The 26669-nt window shown below is 41.6% G+C and overlaps 1 protein-coding gene across 1 annotated transcript in view; it reads left to right on the top strand.

Annotated features, from left to right (window-relative positions):
- Positions 1–26669, top strand: part of LOC119745801 (MYCBP-associated protein-like) — a 114764-nt gene that overhangs the window by 64799 nt on the left and 23296 nt on the right. Inside the window, exons 15-18 of the mRNA XM_038222409.1 lie at positions 248–361; positions 1191–1312; positions 18073–18182; positions 25180–25209. Coding sequence (XP_038078337.1) covers positions 248–361; positions 1191–1312; positions 18073–18182; positions 25180–25209 — 376 coding nt within the window. The remainder of the gene's footprint in view (positions 1–247; positions 362–1190; positions 1313–18072; positions 18183–25179; positions 25210–26669) is intronic.

The following is a 26669-nucleotide window of genomic DNA, read 5'->3' as shown; positions in this document are numbered from 1 at the left end:
ATTCAATACACTGTAGTCTATGAATGAACATGATTTGAAACTGTCACACAGCACACGACAGAAAAGCTTGTACCAGTATTTCATAAAATGGTGTCAAAATGTGCATATAGCCACAAATTTTCACTGCAGCATGGATTTTAGGTTTCATTGCTTTATGTACAATGTAGGCCCTATATGTAGGCAAAGAATAATACCATTATGTATTACCATTACTAAAATCCCCCAATTTATTAAATTTTTACTATAGATGCACTATTCAAATGAAATAGTAAACCAGTTAAGTCAACTCTACCTGGAGCAGTTTGATGACGATGACAAAGAAAATCATTCCTGGGATCTGTCTATTCATAGTATGAAACAGGTAGGAATTCTGATCATAACAATAAAAATAATAGTACAGTAGAGCATTGCTACAATGAAAACTGCAGTACCGAACATTTAGTTATAATGAACATTACCCTTTGGTTCCCAAATTTTGTGTCTGAATTGTTCGGAAAATGCATTCATATTGTCCATTTGTATCACCAAGAACACTTCTCAGTTGCATTCAATTGTTAGACAATAAAAATGTTGTGAGAAGTTCATTTGTGAGGTTTTGATGCTCAAGTTCATAACGATAGAGCACTGCGATTTTTGGAAAGGCTGCTGCTGGTGGGTGCACTAGGCGTAGGTGGTCTACGCACATTTGGACCTATTTGCTACTCAGTGTGTTGGTCAATATCACTATAAATGTGCATGGCTTCATTTACAGTCAGTTTATGAAATTTAATGAAAAACTGTTTGATAAGACACATGCTGATTTATTGTTATGTTTGTCAATAGAGCAGACACTTTAGGTAAGAACAGTATAAAATCTAAGTAAAAATTGTGATTTTTGACAAATACACATTACAATAAATAAAAATAAGGAAATTTTGCAAAAAATTCTGTTCACTTCAAAGCGAGTTATGATGGAAGTACATGTATTGTACACGTATGTGTACATGTACATCAAACTTGATTGTAGAAAAATTGGGAACCTTGCTTATTAAACTCAAACTCCGGATACCTCAAATTTAGTATCCATTCCCCTGAGCTTATAGTTATTTGGATTTTTCTTTACATGGCATTAATCATAAACATCTATCTTAATGTTTGTTATTAATTTTAATTCTTTGATTTAAACTCTGAGTAAATTTGATTGTTTATAGGACTTTTTGGCTCTTGAAGATGAGACCAAAAGGGAAGATCTGTTAACCAAGATGAATGCTGCTGTGACTTGTCTGTATTTCCCGCCACTTAGCCCCATTCAGCAAGAGATGTACAGGGTTGGGTAAGCTCACATTTTTACATCTTAGAAGTATACAGATGCCCAGCATTGTGAATACATCACATGGAAACATTTGCCAGCTTCTGTCTCATAAAAGTTTTTTGACCTTGTGTGTGTTGGCTGCACACAGGTCACGGTTGCCTGGACAACCCTCACTGTAGGGTGATACCTCTGTCCAGTATGGGTGATAAACCATGCGGGGGGGGGGGGGGGGGGGCCTAGGCATGAAGAGCCTCAATCTGGCAACTTTACACAATAAATATATCCGGTTCAGTGATTCCCATGTATACACAGGAATCACCGAATCCCAAAACGGGAATCACTGAACCGGCTATATTTATTGTGAAAAGTTGCAAGAACGAGGCTCTGCATGCCTATGGCGGAGTGTGCAAAGAGCGAATGCGACCCCTTTCTGACCATGGAGAACAGCCCGAGATCAAAAGTGTTGGGTAGTTTTTTTTCAGAGAGCCCGGAAAAAAACGTTGTGAATCAGTGAACAACTCTACTCGCATGTGGTCCAAGCCGAGAATTGAACCTGGGCCACATTGGCGAGGGGCAAGTGCTTTACGTACTAGCCACCCATGCCACTTTATGTAGATTTAGATTTTCGGAATAAATGTTCGTTTTGGAGGTATCAAACACTCTGTTTAAGACCGGTTGGAGTCTGGCTGCTGATAATTACCCCGAGCCAAAGTTGAGGAAAAAAAAATAACAGTTCTGCTTCCAGTTAGGCCAAAAATAAAAGTCTCTGGTTTCTCATCTGCGCGTGCATCGCTGTAGCCATGCGCGTCGGCAAAATTAAAATGTTTCTTTTTTTTAATGTAAGATGATGTCTCAAAACTGCCAAACTCACTAGTTTGACTGGAATCCTGCTGCTGCACAATTTTAACATGCTTTTAGATGGGGTTACGATCGAGTATTAGCTTTATGTGGCCTTTCTCGCCTCCCATATGTATTGCACTAAATTTAGTCGGGCACCATTTGCAGACTGTGTTGTAATCTTGTAATTCTGCGTCTGGAAGCCAGTCTGAGGGAGCGATGGTAGTGTACCTGGAACCTGTAAACGCTTTCTACTCAGCACAATATATAAGGGTGCAGCCTGGCAGCACGTGCCTGATGTCGACAAGGGCGTCAATTGCTTCTCAAAAGTTAAGGGGGGGGGGACATGCCTTGCCGAACACTAAAAGTGCAAAGCTCAGTAAAGCAATTATTCCCGATGCTCACATCTAAATTAGATTCATCAGAAATAGTCAGGATCTTTTGGTCTGGGAACCAGACTAGATTGCCTCATTCAATTTTTTTCACTTTTCACTTAAGTTGACACTTCTTGCAAACTGCAGTGCTAGGCTGGAAATCGATGCCAAATTACCAATGCGTGATTTTTTGAGTGCCGACTCACACAAAGGATTTTGTTACGCTTTTTATAGAAAGGGGACCGAGAGGGTCCTTACTTCAAGGGTTACTGGAAGTGAAATGATAACTGAATTTAACTCAAACACAGAGCCTTTTAATAAACAAATACATTAAGTAATGGATGTAAAACAAAAAGGCATGTTCATATCAGCATTCAAAATGGAACTCTTTATTGGTACATGAAAGAAAGTTGATCTATTCATTTGAGAACAATTCTTCATAATAATGCTCGGAACTCTCACTTCTTTAGAACAGTACCAAATTAATTCACAAAGTTTTTAATTTGAGTCAAATTTTCCTTTTGCTGTCTTTTGTCAAATGATAAAATTAGGGCTGTCCCGAATATACCGAACATTCAAATATTCGATCATCAACCAAATGTTCATAATTAAATGAAAACTACGCATGTACGCAGCCCTGCTAGTACGCACACGAATGTTGTGTTATTTTCATCGTAATGTTGCAAAAGTGAAGTACATGCCAATGTTCACCATCAACCAGTGATGCCACATGTGGCAGTCATGCCACATATGGCATCACTGTGTTTCAGTGTTTCCATGTTGTACTAACCATATCATTTTCTCCTTTTCTTCCTTTTCTATGAATAACACCGTTTGTACTTCCACCAGCTGAGAAGTGAGAAGGCGCTACACTATTTTACCATCACGCTGACTACCCTTTTTTTCTCCCTGTCTTGATTTTCCCCTACAGGTTTGCAATTGTCGCTCCTGTTTAGGTACCTTTTCGAAATATCTTCAAAGGAGATGGAATCAAGCTCTGCACAGTGCCTCTATTAAACTCATCAATATCCTCTCTCAACAGTGTCAAATTGCACTTCAGGACCTCCATTAGCAGGCACAGATCCAGGGGTGGGCCGCAGAGGGAAGGGGGGGGGGCAACCTTCTTAAAAAATACAGGCGCCGATATTAAGCATCAGCCCGCAAACATTGCGTTCTGGCACAGCGAGCTCGAGAAACTTTGAAATAAACCGCGATCCCACCATACGTACCCCATACGTAATAACACTTCAAAACCGTTGTTACTATGTACGTACATTGTACGTTGTACATTGAAAAGCACGTGCAGCTTATGTGTGTAGCTAGCTCGACATACACGTTGTACGCTGCTCTTTGGACCACACCATTGGTCAAGGGGTGTGTTTTCGCAAGAACAATTTGCCACTATTTCCACGCGCTTTTATTATACTTTTTACGGAGTCCAAAAAAGTGTTCTGTTTTTTAAATGACTTCTTCAACCTCACCATATATATGTCGTAAAGACTTTATTTGAGAAACGATGCAAACCCATAAACAAAATTGAAACACTCCTGAAGATAAACATGGATCCATTTATAAAACATCTTTTTTTACGAAGAAAGTTGTGATCCAAAAGTTGGGTTTTGATGTTAATTATGCGTTGCTGAAAATACAAATCTGATAAGTTTGGTACTTTAAAGGGATCTGTTTGTTTTTAAAGACAAAAGCAATCAGTAGTTATTGCCAAAAGGCAAGTTTTAGCACTCGAGACATGTTCTGGCAAGCTAGATGGAACACGGTGTGTTGCTTTCTCAAGTGCAAGCGAGGAAAATTTGAGCGTATTTCGCCGCTGGCAGCACGGGCCGGTGACTGTGCCGGGGGCCGGGATAGGTACACCAATTCCCGATGTCTATTATTTTCTCAACGTCATCATCTACAATAGTTATTTTATACAATTTGTCATGCTGTGCGCGCCGCTGATCTGCCGATGGTTTATTTACAAATACATACCGGAAGGCACTAGAAATTGAAACTGGACTGAATTAAAACTAATAACATTTCTGTAAAATGTTTACGCAAAAATATAAAAAGGGGAGTGAGAAACTTGGAGGACTTAGAGTTACTGCGAGTAAGGACTCAGTCTGTCTGAGCAGGGAGAAAATGTGAATGAAGTGCCTCTGGACTGTTGAACCACATGGTCTCAACATCCAACAAGGCATCGATTAATATTTCCATTTTTTTCCTCAAATGTCATTTGTTTCAGATTATCTTGCCTGACCCTCTTGGGGTTTTACACCTCCCCTTTCAATTTCACCCTTTTCCTCATCCACATGTTTCGCCCTCATGCCTCCCTCCTCTCCTCCCCCATTCACATGTACACCACATTCATTACTACCGTGACGTCCCACCCCTCGGGTGGAAGTGATGCAGCAAGGGCGCCCTCTCAACATGGGGGATGGCACGTACCGGAAAGTCCCTGAGCGGCTAGAGATGAGTCCGTTGGGATGGAAATATACCGTCCCAGTATTGGCAGCGTACTGGGTCGTGGTGGGATTCTATTGGACTTATGATCTGTAACCAAGGAATTATTTATGAAGACCAGGAACACCAATCAACCAGCCGAGTGACACAGAATATGCATGTAGGACAACACTTGATAATGGTTTATTTAAAGTGCAATCAACCCAACTCTTAGCAATCAACATTATAAGGCGGTCCAATAAATAATATAGTGCAATAAACAACGAAAGACAACCTTGGACTAAATGAATTATTAATGACGATAGAGGGCACTTTTCAACGAGAGACTATGAACCAAGACAAATTTATCAGCGTATTTTCCTATGCACGCACTATTATTCAAGAGCTGGTAACAAGTCTAGGACCCAGTACCCTGGACCCCACTCAACTACTGCTGTGTGGGTTCCGGCAACAAGCCCCAGATTATCTCGCACTACCGAACCACATGGTAGTAGCCCTTCGATGTCTGTCCTTGCTGCAATTTCTGTAAACTGATGGTTGTGAAGTCTACGAGCCCGTGCTGGTTTGGGGACTTTGGATGATGGGTTTATGTGAACTGTGTTATGTATTATTTTGTAGAAGTAGGTAAGTTGGTTAACTTTCCTGCTCTCTTCCAGTGAAGACCAGCCTATAGGGTTGTCAACATGTCGGTCACACTGCTCAGTCTGGAATAATCTCTCATTACAAAAAGCGAGCAGCTCTCCGTTGCACTTTTTCCAAGGATGTTATGTTCTTAGCTTTGAGAGGGTTCCAGGAAATGCTACCATATTCTAGGTGTGCACACGCGTGTGGTCTGAGTAGTGCTAAGTACAGCTTTTCTTTGACTGATCTGGATGCCGAATGAACATTTCTTTTGATGCAGTGTCAATATACAACTTGCTTTGGAAGTGACATGTTCTGTTTGAGGATTCCAACTTAGCCTAGGTTTATTATTCTGAATGATTATACCCAAATATGTGATATTGGTTTTCTCTACGAGGTTGGGTCCTAACGTGGTGCAGTTAGTTTTGCCAGGAGCCAGCTTCCTGGAGATTCACATGATGTTACATTTGCTGAGTTAAATTTCATTCCCCAGGTTTTCGCCCAGTTGGCCAAGTTGTCCAGGTCTTTTTGGAACATTAATTTATCAGTTGATGAGCAGATCTTCCGATATAACAGGCAGTCGTCGGCGAAAAGACGAGTTGTGCCAGTCACTGATTTGCTAATGTGGTAAGCCAATGTCGACACTTTGCCATTTTGAAGATTTACCATTTACCACAACTCTTTGTGACCTGTTGGTTAAGAATTCCTTGATCCATCTCTGTGTTTCCGTTTATCCCGTAGTAGTCTAATTTTTGGAGCAGCTTTTGATGAGAAACTACTTCGAACGCTTTGGAGAAATCAAGTACTGCCATGTCTGTCGTGATTTGATTATCGTAATTGTAGGAGATGTCATCTAGATTTGTTCCTTTGTTCCCTTATCCCCTTTGATCATCAACCACACTGGTCTGCTGCTCCCTGCCCCCCTCAATCCCTCCTTTGTGTTTCTCCTTCCAACCCTGCATGCGTGTGTGTCCCATACATGTTTGTTTCTTGTTCCTCTGACATTTGCCGCTGAAGAAGTCCTTGCTAAGGATGAAATATTGGGCCACTTTAATTTTTTGAACAATTTAATTGACGGGACTGGTGCAGTCTGTGTCGTCACTTTGGTATTTGAAGTAAACACCCATACCTGTATCCCGATCATACCAGAGAAAAAATATATTGATTGTTGAAATTACGGAAGTCCTCATGAATTTTCCAAAAGTCTTTGGGGGTACATGTAATGTGTGCTTCGTTTGACTTAAATGCCATCCATCTTTACCAGTGTTGTAGGTCTTGAGACCAGTCTCGGTCTCGAAACCAGTCTTGAGACCACTTTTTGCTGGTCTCAGAAGCTGTGGTCTTGGTCTCGGTCTCGGTCCCCTTTGGTCTCAATATTTTGGCTGGTCTTGAGTCGAGACCAGCAATATGTAGCATTTACAGCGTGATCAATTACTTTGTACATTCAATTCGTTCAGTACAGTTGATTGCTAAAACGTTTGCTATCCCATAGATCATGTTGTCAACCTTGTTAACGAATAGTTATATATCGTGGATTGCACGTTGGAAAATCCCAATAGTACATGTAAAGCTGCAGCTATAGCTGCAATAAGGGCCCACCATATTCAGGGATTGTGTAGTTTAGCCCACCCCTGTGGGTGTATTCACTTGTATTTTTTTTATTCTTAAAATAAATGAGCTGCTCCAAATTAGTGACCTTTGACCCCACGCAATCTTCTCTTTGATTTGGGACAGTATTCCTGATTTTCCAGCAATGAATTCACACACTTTTACCAGTTATCACTCACTATAGCCATGAGACTCCATTTTTCTGGCTGCTCATTTGAAGTACCCCATTTCTCAAAAAGCAAAATCCCGGTCAGAAAAAAGAAAAAACCCAAATCTGTTTACCACCTCGCAACTTGTGGGTCTATGTATGTACAAGTCTATATCCCATGACGAAAATTTGTAAAAATAATTCAATATTTTTTTTAAATCAGGTTCACAAGTCTTGGTAGAAGTTAAGTCCTATTTTAATTCAAGAAAAAAATAAGCCCAATGTGAAATTGAAAATGCATCTTTATATATCCGTTACTAGTCGAAGCTGAAACCAACGGGTGACTGTGGAGTTAAGGATCTGAGGTTCACCGATGAAACATCCACCTTTAATTTGTTACTTTTGTCAAGTTGTAACATTGCAAAAAATAAGTAAACATTTTCCCACAGTGCAAAAAAGCTCACTTATTTTTTGCAATGTTAAAACCTCGCACTCCAAAGTTAGAGTTTCTTAATCAGATTTAAAAAATAATTAAACAAAATATTTTTTTTAAAAGTGGCAACAAGATATGAAGTTGTTTCCAGTTTGTGTAATTGATTCTGCCAACAATAACAAATTCTGATGCCATGTTGTAAGTTAAGGTATGAAGCAAACATGAAAAGCACTCGCATAACACAAGCAGGTACAAGTTATTCCTTGCTTTCAATCACTTCCTTCACATCCCCATCAACACCATCATCTCAAGGACGGACTATTCAGCCGTAATTATGTGTCTTGTTTTTTATTTAGATTATTGTTATTTATTATCTGCGGTCTCGGTCTAGGTCTCGGAACATACCAGTCTCGGTCTCGGTCCGCCTTGAAGGGGCTGGTCTCAGTCTCGGTCTCGAAACTTCAGGTCGCGGTCTTGGTCTCGGTCTCGGACTATCCGGTCTCGACTACAACACTGATCATTACATATGTACAGATTGCATAGTTCTCTCAACTGATGATCAGGGAGCGTGTTCACCGTCCACCTGCTGTGTAGTGTTGGGTGGTTCCAGAATTTCTGGAGCTGGTTAGAACCAGTTCCAAGTTGGAACTGGCCCGGAAAATTCGATAAAAAACATAAGCCCTTCAAATTACATGTAAAGTAAACAGTGTCACCTTGTAAATCTGTGCTCCATGGATTTTGGGTTGCAATACATTTTGTTTCACCACATTATTTGGTTTCAAATACATGTCTTTTTCCTGTGAAACTATGGAGACTGTGCTATTAAAAAAACAAACTTTTTTATTAACTTTCTGTTCCTTGCTTATGATTTTATTTACCGCGACTGTGCTGACTGAGAATGATTCACTGCACACAATACAAGGCAGTCCCAGCCTTCAATGCACATTGCACAACTGTGTATGTATACTGTATACGTATACATGCGTGAGTGAGGACCTTCATGCGATTGAATTCATATTTATGGAGCTTGTTCTCAGCTCGAGGCTCTGTACGCAGAGTTTGGGTAATTTAGTCTGGAATCAATCCTCTTGGAGCCGGTGTAGCATGAATTTAGGTTTTATGAATTACTGACTCCTTGGTGGTATTGTACATGCTCATACATAGATGATTACGAGAGGGATCGGTCAATTGAGAGGGTTTAACCAGTAAAAGGAAAAAAGAGTACAATTTTCATAGGAGTCAGATTTTCATATCACACAGAACCGAGCAGAGCAGGTTCTTGGTTCTTGAGAGGATTGGTCTCACGGTTCCAGTTCTCATACTGGGACTGGGTAGAACTGGTTACCCGTCGGAACCGCCCAATACTCACTGTATGCCCGATAGGTACATCCACGATTTGCATAAATTTACATATGCATTTAGGACTTCAAAAAAACAAAGTTTCAAAGGAATTGTTTATCGGCTTGTTGACAGAAAGATATTTGAAATGATATAATCTTGGGTACAAAAGTAAAAAAATATCTTGAACACTGTGAGTATAAAGTACACTGTTTTTGTAGATCTTAAAATTAATGTGGCCTGACGTTGCGAACTTAGCAAGTTCTTCTTCAGAGGCTAAAACAGAAATGACAGAGATACATACATTAACATGGGGGTGCACACAAACATGCAGGGCTGAAAGAAGAAACACAAAAGGAGGATTAGGAGGGAAAGGTGTGGAAAGATGCAGGGGAGGGTGGATGAGAGAACAAAGAAACAAAGGGAGATGGCAAACCACAAGGGGTCTGGTGTAAACAGGGGAGGGACCAGAAAGGGGAAGGATCAAAGGTCACAGGGAGTGGGAACGGACAAAAGAGTGTGAGAGTGAAGGGATGATGGGGGGGGGGGGACAGTATAGAGGTGGAAAGGGATGAAAGATGGCGGGAGATGTGTAAACGCAAACAAGGAAGACCAGATGGATTATCTGTAACAGAGGACAATGGAGGAAGAAAAGGATTAATCATTTCCAAGTTGGATGTTGAGACCATGTGGTTGAATAGTTCGAAGACGATTCATCCACACCTTCTCTCTGCTGAGGCGAACTGACTCTTTGCGATGGCCAAGAGATTCAATGCCCTGCAAAATCATATCAGAAATGGAGTGGTTAGGCAGGTTGAAGTGATGACCAACAGGGGTGTCTAGTTTCTTGGTGTTGACCGTTGACCGATGGGCATAGAAACGCTTCTTGAGCGTATTCTTAGTCTCACCTACATACTGCACTCCACAGACCCTGCAAGAAATGAGATATATGACATTAGAGGTGTTACAAGTGATGTTACCAATGGTTCTGTGGGTAGTGACAGAAGAGTGGCCAGAAAAGGAGTCAGACTCCTGGATATGAATCTGGCAGACAACACATCTGGAACTGCACTTGAAAGTACCATGCTGGGTGGGAGGGGATGCATCTAAGGATGGGACTTCAGCTCGAACAATCAAGTCCCGTAGATTTCGAGGACGCCTGTAAGCCAATGTGGGGCCGTTGGGGATGGCGCGGGCAAGGCGATCTGAAGTATGGAGGATATGATGATTGTCATTAGTGATTTTGCGGAGGGGAGGGAGATTGGGGTGAAACGTGGTAACCAAGGGAATCATGGGTTTGGCCATGGCATCAGGGGCCTTTCCCGTGAGAGCTTGATTTCTGGGGATAGATTTAGCTCTGGCAATGGCACGATGAACTTGGCGAGAGCTGTGACCCCTGGCCACCAAGTTGTTCTTCAGTATCTGTGTATGGCGGGAGAAATCGGAATCATTAGAACAAATTCTTCTGAGTCTGAGTGCCTGGCTAAACGCTATGCCAGTTTTGCAGTGCCTGGGGTGACAGCTGGAGGAGTGGAGGTACTGGTGGGTGTCTGTGGGTTTGGAATACAGGTCAGTGGTTAGTGAGTTGCCTTGCTTGCGGACGGTGACATCCAGAAAGTGGGTTTGGTGAGCCGAGAACTCCGATGTGAATTTGATGGTTCTGTGGAAGGAATTGATGTGGTTAGTGAAGGTCAAGAGACTGTCCTCATCACTGGTCCAGATGAAGAAAACATCATCAATATATCTCCACCAGATCCAAGGGCGACATGGGGCCGAGGCAAGAATGCGTTCTTCGAGGTCACCCATGAAGAGGCAAGCCATCGACGGGGCCATGCGAGTGCCCATTGCAGTGCCGTGTACCTGTAGATAGTGTTCACCAAGGAAGGAAAAATTGTTCTTCGTTAGTATAAGTCTCATGAGGGTGCCAACATCACTGATGGGAGGAGTCGTGTGTCCTGCCTTGGCCAGAGCCAAGGAGCAAGCACGAACTCCCTCCTCATGTGGGATGTTGGTGTACAGAGATGAGACGTCGAAAGTCCCAATGATGGCTGTGCTGGGAATCTGGTCCTTGATTCCTTCAAGCTTGCGTAGGAAGTCTGGGGTGTCGTGAATGTATGACGAAATCTGTGGGACAAGGGGTTTGAGAAAACTGTCAATGAACAGGGAGATGCGTTCCGTGGGTGAGCCATTACCGGAGATGATGGGTCTACCGGGGTTGCCAGCCTTGTGAATCTTGGGTAGCAGGTAAAATCTGGCAGTCCTACAATCACAGGGAGAAAGAAATTTGTGAGCTTTCTTCGACAACTGGTCACGTGATCGCATATCGTCAAGTACCTGTTGTATATCTTGACAGAAAGTGCCTGTGGGGTCAGAGTCAAGGCGGGTATAGTTAGTGCGATTATCCAACTGGCGGTGGGCCTCATCAATGTACTGCTGACGATCCATGATGACCACAGCTGAACCTTTATCTGCTGGCTTGATGATGATGTCGGTGCGAGAGCGCAAGGAGTTGAGAGCCAGGCGCTCCTCTCTGGGGAGATTATCATGAGTCCTGTGGGGGAAGTTGTCCGGGTTAGTGACTTGGGAATTGATAACTTGAACGTATGTCTCTATGGCTGGCACACGATTCTTGGGGGGTACCCATGAACTCTTGACTCGAAAAGGCTCTGGCTCACACGGTTCACTGTCCAGGAAAAACTCACGCAGGCGGATTCTACGGTAGTATTCCGTGAGATCTTGGCTGAGCTGAACCTGGTTCACAGAACGGGGAGCGGGACAAAAATTGAGACCCTTGGAGAGAAGTTTGTGCTCTGCGTCAGATATTGATGAGTCAGTTCGCCTCAGCAGAGAGAAGGTGTGGATGAATCGTCTTCGAACTATTCAACCACATGGTCTCAACATCCAACTTGGAAATGATTAATCCTTTTCTTCCTCCATTGTCCTCTGTTACAGATAATCCATCTGGTCTTCCTTGTTTGTGTTTACACATCTCCCGCCATCTTTCATCCCTTTCCACCTCTATACTGTCCCCCCCCCCCCCCCCATCATCCCTTCACTCTCACACTCTTTTGTCCGTTCCCACTCCCTGTGACCTTTGATCCTTCCCCTTTCTGGTCCCTCCCCTGTTTACACCAGACCCCTTGTGGTTTGCCATCTCCCTTTGTTTCTTTGTTCTCTCATCCACCCTCCCCTGCATCTTTCCACACCTTTCCCTCCTAATCCTCCTTTTGTGTTTCTTTTTTCAGCCCTGCATGTTTGCATGTTTGTGTGTTTGTGTTTTTGTAGATGTCACAAAGCGTCTTACAATACTTGTCTTTGATTCCTTTTGCAAAAGTGTTGGAAAAGCACATTGGTTGACGCCAACTGCCGTGTTTAGGGTTCATGGCTTAATACATTCCCTGCTTTTATAAACAAGATATTCATAAATACCTCAGACAGTTTAGCCATTCCTATTGGTCGAGAGCCCGTCACGTGGCTGGTCTAATAAACGGATGATAAAGACATGGCTAGCTGGTCTTAAACACTTTTCCAGTGTCACATAGAATGTGGACTCCTAAAAATCCAGTGCCTCTTACCATTTTATTGGTTGAACGTTCACAGTCCTCACGTAGGCATGCACAACACTACCAGTTAGTCAGAATTTCATAGTTCTAAATTCAAAACGCACGCCCCAGGTGCGTTCTGCGCGACATCACACAGAACGTGCCACGCGCGCGTCAATCTCCATAAAAGGGTTGTTTACATCTTAATCGCCAGCTGAACACTCCGTTATTTAGCTAGAGGGATGTTTAAAAAAGCATGAAGTGAACTTGTTGAACAAAATCGGGATTTTTTTACCGATATATTATATTTTTTTGACCGAAAAGGTATTTATGAATGATATTCCGGCTCGGGTAATTATCAGCACCCAGACTCTAAGCGGTCTTAAACAGAGAGATTAAAACCTCTCGAGCACACATTTATTCCCTTATTATTATCTCCACCTCTCTTTCCGATGATCCTTCTCGAAACAAATAAAATTTTCAAATCAATAACCAAACCTTGCTTATTACTCACCCAAAAATAAATTCCATACCGAGTTTGCGGTATTGTTCAGTTTTGAAATAAAAAGTGACTTTACGGTGATTATACAAATAATGAATGTTTGTGAGTGCAATGGAAGGAATATTTTCGTGAGGTGAAAAATTGACTGTTCCATTCAACGAGGCGTAGCCGAGTTGAATGGAACAGTCAATTTTTCGCCGAATGAAAATATTCCTTCCATTGCACGAATTAAAAAACATTCATTATTTGTTTTTTATAACATCTAATTAGATCCTTGTCATTTGATATTTTTATAAACAATATACAATGTACTTAGGGTTACCTTCAATTTGACTTTATTTCAATTTGACTTCGTTTCCATCCAGGCATCCACAACATATTATGTATCCATAAGGTGGTAGGCCTTAAAGTTCCAATCCAAACTGTTGTAAACACTTCTAAATTTCAACTCCGAAATTGTTGGAAAAAGCAGTCTATATAACAGATTGAACGGTTGAACTGTCCAAGCACTAAACAACACATATACAAATTGAATGAATGTCCACATCATTTGTTGTGGAATGTGACAGGTCCATGAAAATGGAAGTGCTGCACTGAAGAACATGATGTTGCGTTCTGGATGCTGAAGTTTGATTCTTGTAGAATCACTTGTTCTTGAAAGAGTGTCAAGAGCAAGTCCAGTGTTGGGTCGTCCTGATCTTCAGTTTGGCCTAGGGCTACAGGCTCAGTAGGCAGTGCTGGACTACAGCTACTGGTAGGCCTACTTGGACTTTTGTCTGCATCATTTTGCAAGCGATTTTGGCACTGATTTCCTTTTTCTTATCAGCACTAGTTGTTGCATAGTGTTTTAGCGAGGATTCTGATTTGTGACCAGTAACAGACATGATGTCACGGCTTGCGAAACCAGCATGGTCTAGGACGATCACTGTTGTGGCTCTCAGGCTGTGGTTAGTGTATTTCCTGACACAACCAGCTACCTCAGCAATAGTTTTCATCTTGTTACCTAGAGTGTTGATACCCAACGGGGCAGTGCAGTACCATGGTCCCTCAGCTGGAGCTTTGTCTTTAGGTTGTTGCCAGAAGCAGTCCTGTGCAGGGTTCAACATAGCCTTGTATGGCAGAAATGAAGAGACCGGACAACTGGAAGACCCTGGGATCTCGTACATATACCCACTATAACCTTTGTCATCATTTTCTCTTCTTGATTTGGTGAGCATGTCCCGGTGCACGACGTAGCAAAGATTCTGTGCATCTGTTTCAATCACAAAGTCATCAACTTTCATGTCACAGAGGTTTTCGCGCCCTGGATTAGCAAAATATATCATCACATCCATGAAAACTTTATTCTGCAGACCTGATGGTGTTGCAATGTCAAGGGCATCTGAAGCAAAAATCTTGGCCATATCTTCCCAACTGATTGGATTCTTGTGCTTGACAGACCCTTTCCCCTCCTTCTTCTACTTTACCATCATTGCTTTGTATGTCTGGTTGCTCCGATGACACTGGTCAGACTTGGATACGTCAACATCTTTCACGGCTTTGAAATGACGATTTACTCCGTATTTGATCCAGTGCATCGACTTCTTCGTGTATAGACTACCGTCTGCTTTCCTCAATCCAACAAAAAATCGGGACAAAAATTTGTCAAGTTCTTCAACTGTCAGCGCTTCGACGGCAGCTAGAGTTGTCCCAGAAAAGACTGCATATGCCTCCAATCGGCTGACGGCGTACTGAATTTGTTTCTTGGTGTTAACAGCGTCAGAACTGTCCACAAGCTCACTTAAATCGTCGTCCGTCACCATCAAAAAACCCGCCATGTTTTTTGTTGCTGTTCATGCACGGCCGTGTCAAAGGTTGCACTCGATACGTGTACATGCATAATGCATAGCGCATATATTTTCGTGTACGCTCAACGTGTAGCAGCAAACTACAGCACCGCGATCCATAACGAGGCGCGCGTGCAATGGGGCGAAACGAATGGAACCGAGATATGCACGGTAATGGAACCAATTTGCACGGTAGTATTTTGTCAGTGAAATGGGACAAATGATTTAATGTCATGGGACTAAATTCCACCAATCAAATGACAAGGATCCAGTTAGGTGTTATATAAACTAAAATATCGCACTACCAAATGCCACTTTTTTGTCAATGGCAATTTTTTTGTCATCAGCGGTTCATTGTTCCCATTCTTTTAGCGGGTTAAAGCCCTTGACAATTATAAAGTATTAAATTATTGCAAAACACTGCAGTGTCCCATGATATCGATCACTGCATGCAGACATTAGCCGGCGTACTTTGCGTGCAACTGTAGACCGGCGCGGCATGCAGTTGCAGCTAGCGTGTGTAGAACTTGATCGGAAACAAATTTTTTTGAAAATGAACAGCCCTAGATAAGATGCTTAATCTGGTCAGTTTATCAGAGGTTCATCATTTTTTCCATTGTTTCATGGACACTCATCACTGAACAGGAACAATGGATAACAAAATTCTAGTAATCGTGCCCCATCACCCTGTTTTGTCACAAAAAACTCAACACCATACGTCTATTGTTTTCATTGCTGCATTAATGATCCAATTGGTATTTAATAGCAATTTCACCAACTATAGTTTGGACAGTTACGACTGTTGGAGTAGTCCCAACTGTAAGATCTTCCTTACCGATGAGTGTACGACGAGTTCTCACAGATTCTGCCACGTTCTGCAATACCTTTGAAGACAGACTCCAAGCTGTTGATATCCAGTAATTTATTGATCCAAACAGTAAAAAGGCTAAAAACGGCTAAAACGGTAACAACAGTAGAAAAACGGTAGAAAAACTGTTTCCTTGCGTATGAGTGTATGATGAGTGCTCACAGATTCTGACGTAGTTCCACTGTTACGGCTTTGAGTTCTCTCGTATAACCGTCAGTCGGTTCGCTATGAACGTCTTGTATCTTGTGGTTTCATTCTGGATGTATTTGATGACAGTCGTGCTATCCGTCCAGAAGAAAATCTCGTCTACGGGTATGTCTAGTTCTCACAGGAGCTGGTTGTTTACTCTCATGGCAACGGTTAATTGCTGCTGTTAGTTCGAGTCTTGGTATTGATTGTATACCTTCAGTGGGGCAACTCTTGCTTTAGAGGTTTCGAAACTGCAGTGCACATTCCCACGACTGTTTTGTAGTCTGAGATAGCTGACGGTTCCATATCCCTTTTCACTCGCATCTGCAAAGTGATGGAGTTGCACCTTTTCAGGGTCTTCAAAACCTCTTGGCTTGAAACATCTTTCCACTATGATGCCTTCCAATTTTGGGAGGTCAGCAAGCCACTGGTTCCATCCTCTTAAATGATCTTCGTCAATTTGTGAATCCCAACTCACTTTCTGTCTGCATAGGTCTTGGAGTAATATCTTTGCATGTAAGACGACAGGGCTTATCAATCCCAATGGATCGTAGATAGAGCTCACCATGGATAGAATTCTCCGATGAGTTGGCTCACGTTTCTTCACATTTGTCTCAAACCCGAAAGTGTCGTTTTCAACACCAACTGTAGATGGGATGACATTGTAGTTGGTACATACATGTAACATAATCACCATACGTGTACATCTAAGAAATGTCTCACTTATTTTGAGATGACTTATTTTGTTTTATCTTTGTTTTATTTCATCTTTTAACAAGACTCAAACAGTGAAATTTTCAGATATGTGAAATCTCTGTTGTTTAGCAAATTTCCGCTTGTTTGTTGAGTGTGCCAGATTTTGTTTTTTTCGCTTGTTTCTATCGATTGTCCTGGTGTTTACCAGCTTTTTCGCGAAAAACACAGTCGATCCGCTCTACAATTCACCCATATGTACGCGTACTAACATGTGCCATTATACGATGTGTATGCATTTTTCAGCTCAAAGCCACATGTGTACTATGTATTGTACACAATGCAAACAGCATCCGGGGAACCAACAGTCATTGCGCTGTGATTGGCTGCAGATAAATATCAATATGCACACATGCGCCATGAAGCGCGTTGGGACTCTTTGCAGCCGTTCCTGTGTCTGTGTAAGTAGTGACACACAATGATCTCCGCAATAACTTGCTGTAAACCTCGAAAAGATCACTTTGCACACTTCTCATTGCAACTATAAAGCTTTGAAATAAGACTAGTAAATTGTTGCTAGCCAATAGAGGGCTTCATGATGCGGGGCAAAGTTCATGTTTGCATTGCATCCACTGATACATTCTGCACTGCTGCTAACGTTAGTGTGTCGTTTCGTACCTATTTTCAAACAAATTTTGACATTCCGCAAGATGTCGGTGCAACACCAATGCATAATTGTCCAAAGAGATTCGGAATTTGATAGGGACATTGACAAGACAAATCCGTGGAAATGGACGTGGATGGAACACACCGGTCATAGGCAGAAATTAGGCGACATGATCCGAAAAATCCAAAAGCCTGGACATGCGATGTGCATTCTTTGCAGCAAGGAATTGAAGATGGCCAAACAACATGAAGTTTAAGTAAGAGCTAGATTTAAAAGAAGTTCATATTTTGCGGGGCAGGGCTTTGGCTGACTCACACGACAGTTTAACAAACCTCAGTTTTAACACAGTTTTCATATACAAGTTCCATTTAGGCAGTTTCAAGCCAATATGAAGGAAAAAGTTAACTTAAAAACATGCATACATTTCAAAAAAATTTCGAACCAGTAGTTGACCCAGGAGGCTGTAAAATGCAGCACAGAGCATCTTCATTTCAAAATTTTCCAGTGGGCCCCTGACCCCACTCCGTATGAGCTTTGCGCTTCGTGCTCGCAGGTTCAGCTATTTTCAGCTATTTTTTAGCTATTTTCAGCTATTTTCAGCTATTTTTTTAGAGCTCCACTCACACCCCTGAATTTCATAAGTCCTAACATTGATTTAAAAATCTTGATATTTTACAGGTACCAGTTGCTTATTGAGGCAGCAGATAACATTGTCACACTGTCAAGTGTTATACGAGATCATCTTGGATTGCCAACAAAGGATGTAGAAATGCCAGATACGGACCAGAGTAAGTAGCCATTAAAGCTGTAACACAGTGTTAATCATATCTACAGAACTGTAATCTGTGGTTGTACATACACTAAGCATCGTTCAGACAACGTTTTAAATTCCGTTAAAACTCCGGTTGAACTAAAGTTGGTGTAACTTCATTGCTAAAACAATGTATGAACCGTTTTTACACCAAATTGAGTTCAACTTGCCGCTAAAACAGTAAGTTAAAACCCCTCAGGGAGGGTATAGCGCTTCTAAACCAGAATGACTTTATCTCATAAAAGATATATTAATCGTTTTTAGCTGAAACGCTTCCTGTTTTAGCCAGTGCAGGTTACCTGGAGTTACGTAACACCTTTTCAGTGGCCTGCTTTTGTTGTAAATAAACACCCTGGGGCTCGACAGTGGGCAAAAAAGCACCAGTGAATTTCCAAATTCTGCTACCATAAGTCAGCCATTCATGAAAAAAAAATTCAAATTCCAAGCCTAATCTCCACACGTTTTCTGACCACATGGCGCGAGTTTCACATCGTGCTTGCTCGCACACGTACAATGAAAAATATGCAGATATCAATGCAACAACCTCTGACTGGAGAGTAAATATAATAAAATTATGTCAATTTGCACCACTAAAGCTACAAAAAATATGAAGGCGATGTACAGTACTTACAAAAGGGAAAATCAGGAAGGGAAACCATCCAACATAGTCTTTAGGCTATACGGCAAATGTACAGCGTACCCTGTGGTAGAGCATGGCCACAGTGAATGTTTACTGCGCATTGCTCAGGCTGCGATGTAAACCTAGTACTTGGCAACGCGACCGTAAAAGGCTCAGACTACCTGTAGCGAACTGGTCAAACTGGACAAACTTACAGCACGGTTTGGGCCGGGGCGGAAGATCTTCTTGACCACAGAAACTGACATAAACCTCTTCCAGCTGAACTCGCTGGGGAATTCCGCCCCCCCCCCAAACTTTTTCCGTGACAGCCTTAAATAAAAACATTCGCGACCAAAGCTGTTCTGACTTTTTAGCCTCGAGTGTTGCGCATCATTTGATACTGACCAGTGCACCAGTACCTACGTCGATTAAGGGGGAAGGAAGGAGGAACGGTCCTCTAATTAAAGTGGACGAGTGTTCAAACAAACTATGCAATCACTATAACGACTATGATTTCCTGAGCTTCAATAAATGTATTCCTACAAGACTTCAAGTATTACCAAGCCCGTGTGCACAATAGAAAATGACAGTAAATACAATGTATGTCAAAGACAAAGTTCAACACATGGCTGGATAGTGGCTGTGTACAGATGCTGCACACTCTAGTACAAAACTACAATGCAGTGAATCATGTCTGTCCCAAAATACAACTTCTCTCACAAAACGATTAATACTCACTGGGAAGTTTCTATACTCACTGGGTACGTAGCACCTGCCACAACCACCCTCCTTGGAAGTGGCCTCGCCTAATTGGTCATGCACTGCGGAGACCTGAGGTGCCTCTTGCTGTCTTCCTGAACCCCAAAAACCAACCATCAGAGCCCTTCCGACAGGAAGGAAGCCTATGTCGTGCACTACCTCTCACAGATCATAGACGACCTTAATGCCATCGGCCTCAAACACGATCAGGCTGTTCATGCTGCCCAGGATCAGGCTGGATGGCTGAGACGAATCGCAAACATTAGATAAAACAATTAGTCAGAACGTAGACGAGTCAAGTACAACTCCAGTAGTGTCAACTAGTAGTAAGTTTCTGTAAGATCACCCTCCCACAGTGATATATACCTCAGGAGCATGGCAGGAGCCATGCTCCCTCTAAAACAAAAGAATAGTTGGACACAATTTTATGTCGATCTTCTCTTCTCATAGCCCACCGGAGAAAAATCGTTAAAAGTTGCCTTTGCGCGGGGAGCACAAAGGTCACACTATACAAATCCAAGTGTTTCATGAAAGTATGCAAATCACTTGGCAAACTTTTGGACGTACAACAACTGAGGGCGCACTTGGTCTCCCTACAGTACCAAAAACATAAAATTTGGACCACGGGTTGCCGCGCAGCGAAATATTTTCCGACGCGTAGTAAAAACTTAATTTCCCCGTGGATATACATAGTGTACACAAAGCAGAATTACCATTCCTGCATATGAATAATTAATTAGCTATAATTCCAAAACCCTATGACCTATAGTCATGAAATTTCTTTGGTATGTTTATGATAAGTTGGTCTATGCATGTACTGAGTCTCCTAATTTTTCGTTACCCGATGGCTGAGATCTTAGGTCTTGTGATGTTCACTCGTTCAGGGATGAGTGTAGCTTGAAATTTCGAGCGTTTCTGGTCTTTGGCGTGACATGGGGAGATTTGCTAGGAGAATTCAAACAAAGCCCCTGACTTAGACAGCGGTTTTTGCTTTTTTTTGGCCGATATATTTTCAATTTCTGTTCAAATTACAAAGATTTATAATGTAGCAGGGGATCCATGCAAATTGAGAAAAGAATCAAGTCGGATAAAAGAGATATTTTCATTGCAACTCCGGTTGTGTACAACAGAATCCCTGGCTCATTAACGTACACACATGCCGTGCCTGCACTATGGCTGTATCCAAGGATCATTCAGAACAGCCAATCACAAGGTGCCTCAATTATTAATTAATGCCGATTAGAACATTCAATAGCCATTGGTCTTCGGACTGCACTGTGTATGTAGAGGCCGGAAGGCTCCGAGGCCAAGGCCGGCCTCGAGACCTCCAACACTTAAAGAGGTTGTGGAATGCTGAAAATCGTTTTGTTTTTTATATTTTTATATTGTAGAGTAGACCCATATATAGCATAATGACAAACTCCCATTCTTTTCTAATGTGCGTTTATATGTTTTTAAAACTGAAATTCATCGAGTAATTTGTTGGTCGGCGAGCGCATAATTGAAATCAACAGTCGTTGGGCTCTTCGTAAAATCAGAAAAAGCGTGACGTAATAAACAGGACTCGTTTATACAACGACTGTTTACTGCTGCCCAAACCCGCCCTGTCAGCACGTGTGACTCGCAGTCAAGCAGTGAAAAATCAACATTTTGTAAAAGACTCGCGGAGATTAATATTCCTTCCCATCGCTTAATATTTGGATGAGTATATTGAACAAGGACACGGTGACCTCTGAGCTGTTCTTCCATATAAATTTGAGCCCCAACTGCCCGAAAAAGAGACCAGCGAAAACACAGATACTGCAACTGGCCAGCTGAAAACGCCAGGCAATGCGGCTCTGATGATCTGAGTGGTAGGTCTGCGACGTTTGCGTGAAAAAAACAGCTGCGTTTTATCCAAGGACTCAAAGTATTATGTTCATGATAACATTTTTAGATGAGCATCAACAGTCCTACCGCAACTTTCTTCATGATTTACAGACAATCTCAAACGTTATTCTGGTGAATATTCAGTCCAAAGAGACGACAAATCGTCAGGTTGTTTTCGAATTATACGCGTACGGCACGCATAACGCATCACGCGATCACGGCAGTGGATGTGGTCGACCGTGTCCAGAACTAATGTTGTACGGTTAGCAGCGTCGCGGGCCCCGGTCAAGTTCCTTGCGTTGCCTGGTGCTTTTTATGTATACGTTCGCCACAAAAAATTAGTCCTCTTCTCTTTTCTTTCCTTGTGCATTTTAACCCTTGTTTTAACATCCTGAAACGATAATTACGAATTTACTTGAATTTTGAAATTGTTAACTTTATTGTCTACCAAAGAAAAAGCCTTAAAACAACGCCAGGAGACAATGGGACTAAAAAAAGTACAATTCATAAATCATAGTCATGCTCCGTTCATAAAACAAAAATCTCTGGACTTATGACATGTTTGGGATCCCGGTTGAAAACAAAATTCACTGGTCCCAAAATTTAACAAGCACTATCATTATTTTCAGTACCTAATTAAGACTTTATTCAAGAAATTCCAGTGGCAGAGAATTTGTCATTCGATCAAAAGAAGTTCTAGGGAAAATGGAGGCCTGTCACATTAATCAGCACTAACGTAAGGAAAACTACGCGGTCTTTTTTCTACGCATTTACCTTCAATTTGTGTGTGACAACGCGTGCGCGTATGCTGCGCAGATAATGGAGGGTCGAGGATACATTTGAACGGGTCTACGATTCTTCAAGATTGGCAATGGACAAATGGTCCAAAACAGTCTTCCCTATAAATCATTAACATATCATATCTCTATTATTTCTTGTCCAATTTCAACAAATCTCTTGAGAAAAGAAGACTCTTGCCGTACAAAATATACAGTGCATGATCAGCGCTCTATCCGTTAATTTGGCTGAAATCCGATCTCGTGTTTTCGCACGGTACCCTTCGGACAAACTGCATGGCTACGGAGGATTCTTATTCCTCCATGCTGACACCCGGACGGGAAAGCTGGAAATTTATTGCAAACAAAATGTGGTGTGATTACAGCCAGCGACTGACACAATTATAGGCATATAGGTTTGCCTTGGCCTAGTGCGTTCGCTACCCGTACGCGTATCAACAACGAATTATTTTGAAATTCCAACACCGTTTACCGGTGTCAAAATCTACGGTCCCAGCGGCCGGGCCAGCGGCACAAGTACACCCGTGAATTTCCAGCCAGCTTTACATAGGCGCGTGTCACGGTGATGCGATGTGCATGTGAACGATCGAACGATGTTTATGTATTACGCAGACATTTCTTACTATGGTTGGCCGTTGGGGCAAACACAAAAGAATGATCCCCGATCTATAAATAAAATGATGTGTAACTATCAAAACACTGAATAATCAATAGAAAGTACCAAAAAGTCAATGGAGATATCTTCCTATTAAATTCTGAACTTGCCCATTAGAATTTCGGGGGTAAAAGCTGTTGCCAACTACAGTTGAATTTATGGAGCATGTGGCTGCCCATACAAAATGTCGCTCAGTGTAATTGTAAACAAAGTCATGTCGTTGCGCGGAGTGATTTGCAAAAAGTTTCGCTGGAACTACGCTGCATCGGGAGTCCTGTTTATTACGTCACGATTGACTATGTTTTGTTTGCTGCCCCCAACGACGACTTTTACACAAATTGCAAGTTCGGGTCGAAACAGGACCTGAAAAACAGCTCTCAAAAATACCTTTTGTATTCATTTCATGACAGAAACAATAGTCGTTTTTATTTCATCACACCCTAGGCTACATATACCCGAAAAATGACGGAAATGTCTTCGAGCATTCCACAACCTCTTTAAATTATTATACTTATTATTATACGTGTAAAGGTACCACTAAGGAGACACGTTATCGTAATTTCTTCGCACGATGGGAGACATCGGTCATGAGGGAGACATTTTCATGTCTCCATAATGTCACAGCCCTCCTTTAGAGGCACAAATTTTTTGTCACAATTAAGTTATATTTGTTGCTCGTGGTCTAAATAGTAAACATACCGAAATACGTGGAAAAAGGACTAGGGAAAATTGGGTTGGGGCACATTTAAGTTTGAAAAAATGTGTGCACAAGTCTATGTGGAAGTCTCCCAAATGAGCAATCCAGGGTAATACTTATTATTGGCTGTTTTGGCAACCTGCCGAAACAGCCTTTGTTTTCGTTAAGATTTTTTTTTTTTTTTTTTTTAATTTTTCTTTTTCAGTCATTTTGCCCATAGCATTTGTACATGTTGTTTCGTCCAAGGCACTTTGGCCACTAAAATCAAATCTGATTGCCTTTATACTTGGCACACACTTAGCCCAGCACCTGCCGCTGTGTGCCGAACATTGACGTCATTATGACGTCATCACCAGTCACGTGACGTCACAATATAGGTGCATATTCTGAAGGCCTATATCTCCAAAACTACAGGTCTGATTTGGTTGAAACCTGGTATGTATCTAGACCGGGATATGTTATAGATGAAAATGGAAGTGATGTCACAATGACGTCATCACATGGCATGTGACGTCATATTATAGGTGCACATTTTGAAGGCCTATATCTACAGAACTACAGGGCCAATTGAGTTGAAAGTTGGGATGTGTTATAGATGAAAATTGAAGTGACGTCACAATGACGTCATCATGGGTCACGTAACGTCACGTTAAAGATCAATAGATGTTATCTTTGAAAATCAATATAAAATCAACCTTGAGAGACCTGAACTTGACATTTGCGGGAATTGATAGAATAATCCAGGGTTTTCATTATTGATATTACATGTACATGCAAAATCACGTGACCCTTCCTTCCGGTTGAAACCGGAAGTGCCTTGTAGTTTAAAATTGGTAAAAAATGTGAACTTGCCTTCAACGATGTATGCTCTGGCTAAGTTTTTCTTTACAAAAACATAACAGTGACGTCATAAAAAGTTAGAGCGCCCTCTAGCAGTAGGTTAAGGATGATTATAGATGAAAATTGATCTGACGTCATCATGACGTCATCACGTGACGTGACATTATAATTAAAAGCCATGAGAATGTAATCACATATTTATATGCCACCATTTATTATAAACAGAACTACACATCCTTTCTGTATGGAACTTATACTTAAAACTTTACATGTCACATATATGTCACAAAAAAGTTACCGAAACAGCCCTGTGTTTGTCCACAAACATAAGTCTAGTTATTATTATTATTATTCTTCTTATTATTATTATTTGCAATAAGCACAACCAGATAAGGGATAGTATCCGTGTTAGAAAAACTCGGCTCAATCTGCATCTCGCATCCTCAGAGCTCGAGCGTCTTCTGTAGGATTCTTATTATAATTGTTATTTACAATATGCACAACAAAATAAGAGATCTAACGCTTATCCGCGTTGGAACAACTTGACTCAAGCTGTGTCCCGCAGCCTCAGAGCTATTATTATTATATTGAATAAAAATGAAATAAAACACTTTAGTTCACTGATCAGATATTGATGGTTTTTTTTGTTCTATTATTTCCTCCTGAACGGATAATTGCTGTGTACCACACTGGCTACAACTGCATGTTGCTGACACAATTTAATATCAACCTTGGCAGTTCTTGGCTCCAATGACAATCTAAGGGGAGGTATGTATTAGTCCAACAACTTTCTCTTTTGATTATTGCAATGTTTCAAGAGTTTGTAACAGTATGCAGGATCAATTGCTATTTGTTTGTTTTTTGGTTTTTTTCGTTTGCAATTTGGTGCAAGTTTGGTGGGTAGAATGGTGGAAGCTTAAGAACAATGGGAAGTGCTCTATTTGAAGTTTTCGAATTTTGTAAAAACAAGAAAACATGTACATGTAGGTTTGGCACCCCACACCATACTTTTCATTTCATTTTATTTCTTTTATTTGTCTCAAATCGTGGCCCAGAGGGCCAAATTCCAAAAGACAATTGCATTAAAAACAATCTTAAAAACAATTAAAACTTGCATAATAAAAAAAATGAGTAAAATAGGCAGGCAATACATTTAATTTGTACGTAAAAAAATACCACATAACCACGGAAACAGAACTATACAAGAAAGGAGGGACAACATGCAGCCCCCCCCCAAAAAAAAACATTTTTGAGTTGAGTTATTTGGTTACTGTTCCTAAGGTTCCTACCATGACTTGCTAGCCTCGTGGGGGGGGGGGGAGCAATTGAGTGAGTCGTTCTTAAAATTAGTGCCAAGTGCATTAGCAAATTTTGAGCCTTTCTCTTATGCTATCTAGTGCATCCAAGTTACATAGGTTGAGCGCATCCAAATATGAAGTGTACTGATTCCCCATAATGGTCCTACAAACTCGTTTCTGTATCCTTTCAAGTCTACTTCACTCACTTACCTGTAGAGCCACTACATTTGCATATTCCCCTTACCGCCAGGTTCCATTCGCTAAGAGTTTATACAACAGCGCCCTCTATAATGCTACCCACACTACCCTGTGCCACGAGCGCCATGTCGGCTTCCTCTTTTCTCTAAGGCCAAGAAAAGTCTCCGGTTTCTGGTATGGAGCTTGCCCCTAAAGTGGTGCAGCAACGCGGCTTTTTTTTGGGGGGGGGACTTTTTTTTCCTTCAAATGTCGGCTGATGACTGCAAATGGTGCCAGACTAAATTTAGTGCAAAATATATGGGAGTCCAGAGAGGCCACATAAAGCTTATACTCAATCGTAACCCCATTTAAAACACGTTAAAATTGTGCAGCAGTAGGATTCCAGTCAAACCAGTGAGTTTGGCGGTTTTGAGACATCATCTTACATTGAAAAAAAAAAAATGTTTTCACTTTGCCGACGCGCATGGCTACGGCGACGCGCACGCATACCTGAAACCGGAGACTTTTTTTTTTGGCCTTATAGCAGGACAGATAAGACGTTTCTTACAGTACCTTACTGATAATTGAGTACTTCGTCTTTATCTGTATTCCTATTTTCGTCAATCCCAATTCCTATTTTCGTCTTCTGTGCTTGGCTCGGCAGACAGTGACGTCTTGCCATCCCGCCAGACTAGAGACCAAGCAGGTCGGGCAGAGCACGTTAAAGATTTGCTTAATCCGACTGATGCAGTG

This window comes from Patiria miniata, unplaced genomic scaffold, assembly GCF_015706575.1.
Source record: "Patiria miniata isolate m_02_andy unplaced genomic scaffold, ASM1570657v1 HiC_scaffold_7, whole genome shotgun sequence".
NCBI classification, from domain to species: Eukaryota; Metazoa; Echinodermata; class Asteroidea; order Valvatida; family Asterinidae; genus Patiria; species Patiria miniata.
Note: the sequence above shows the minus strand (reverse complement) of the source record. Positions and strands in the feature narration are given on the sequence as shown.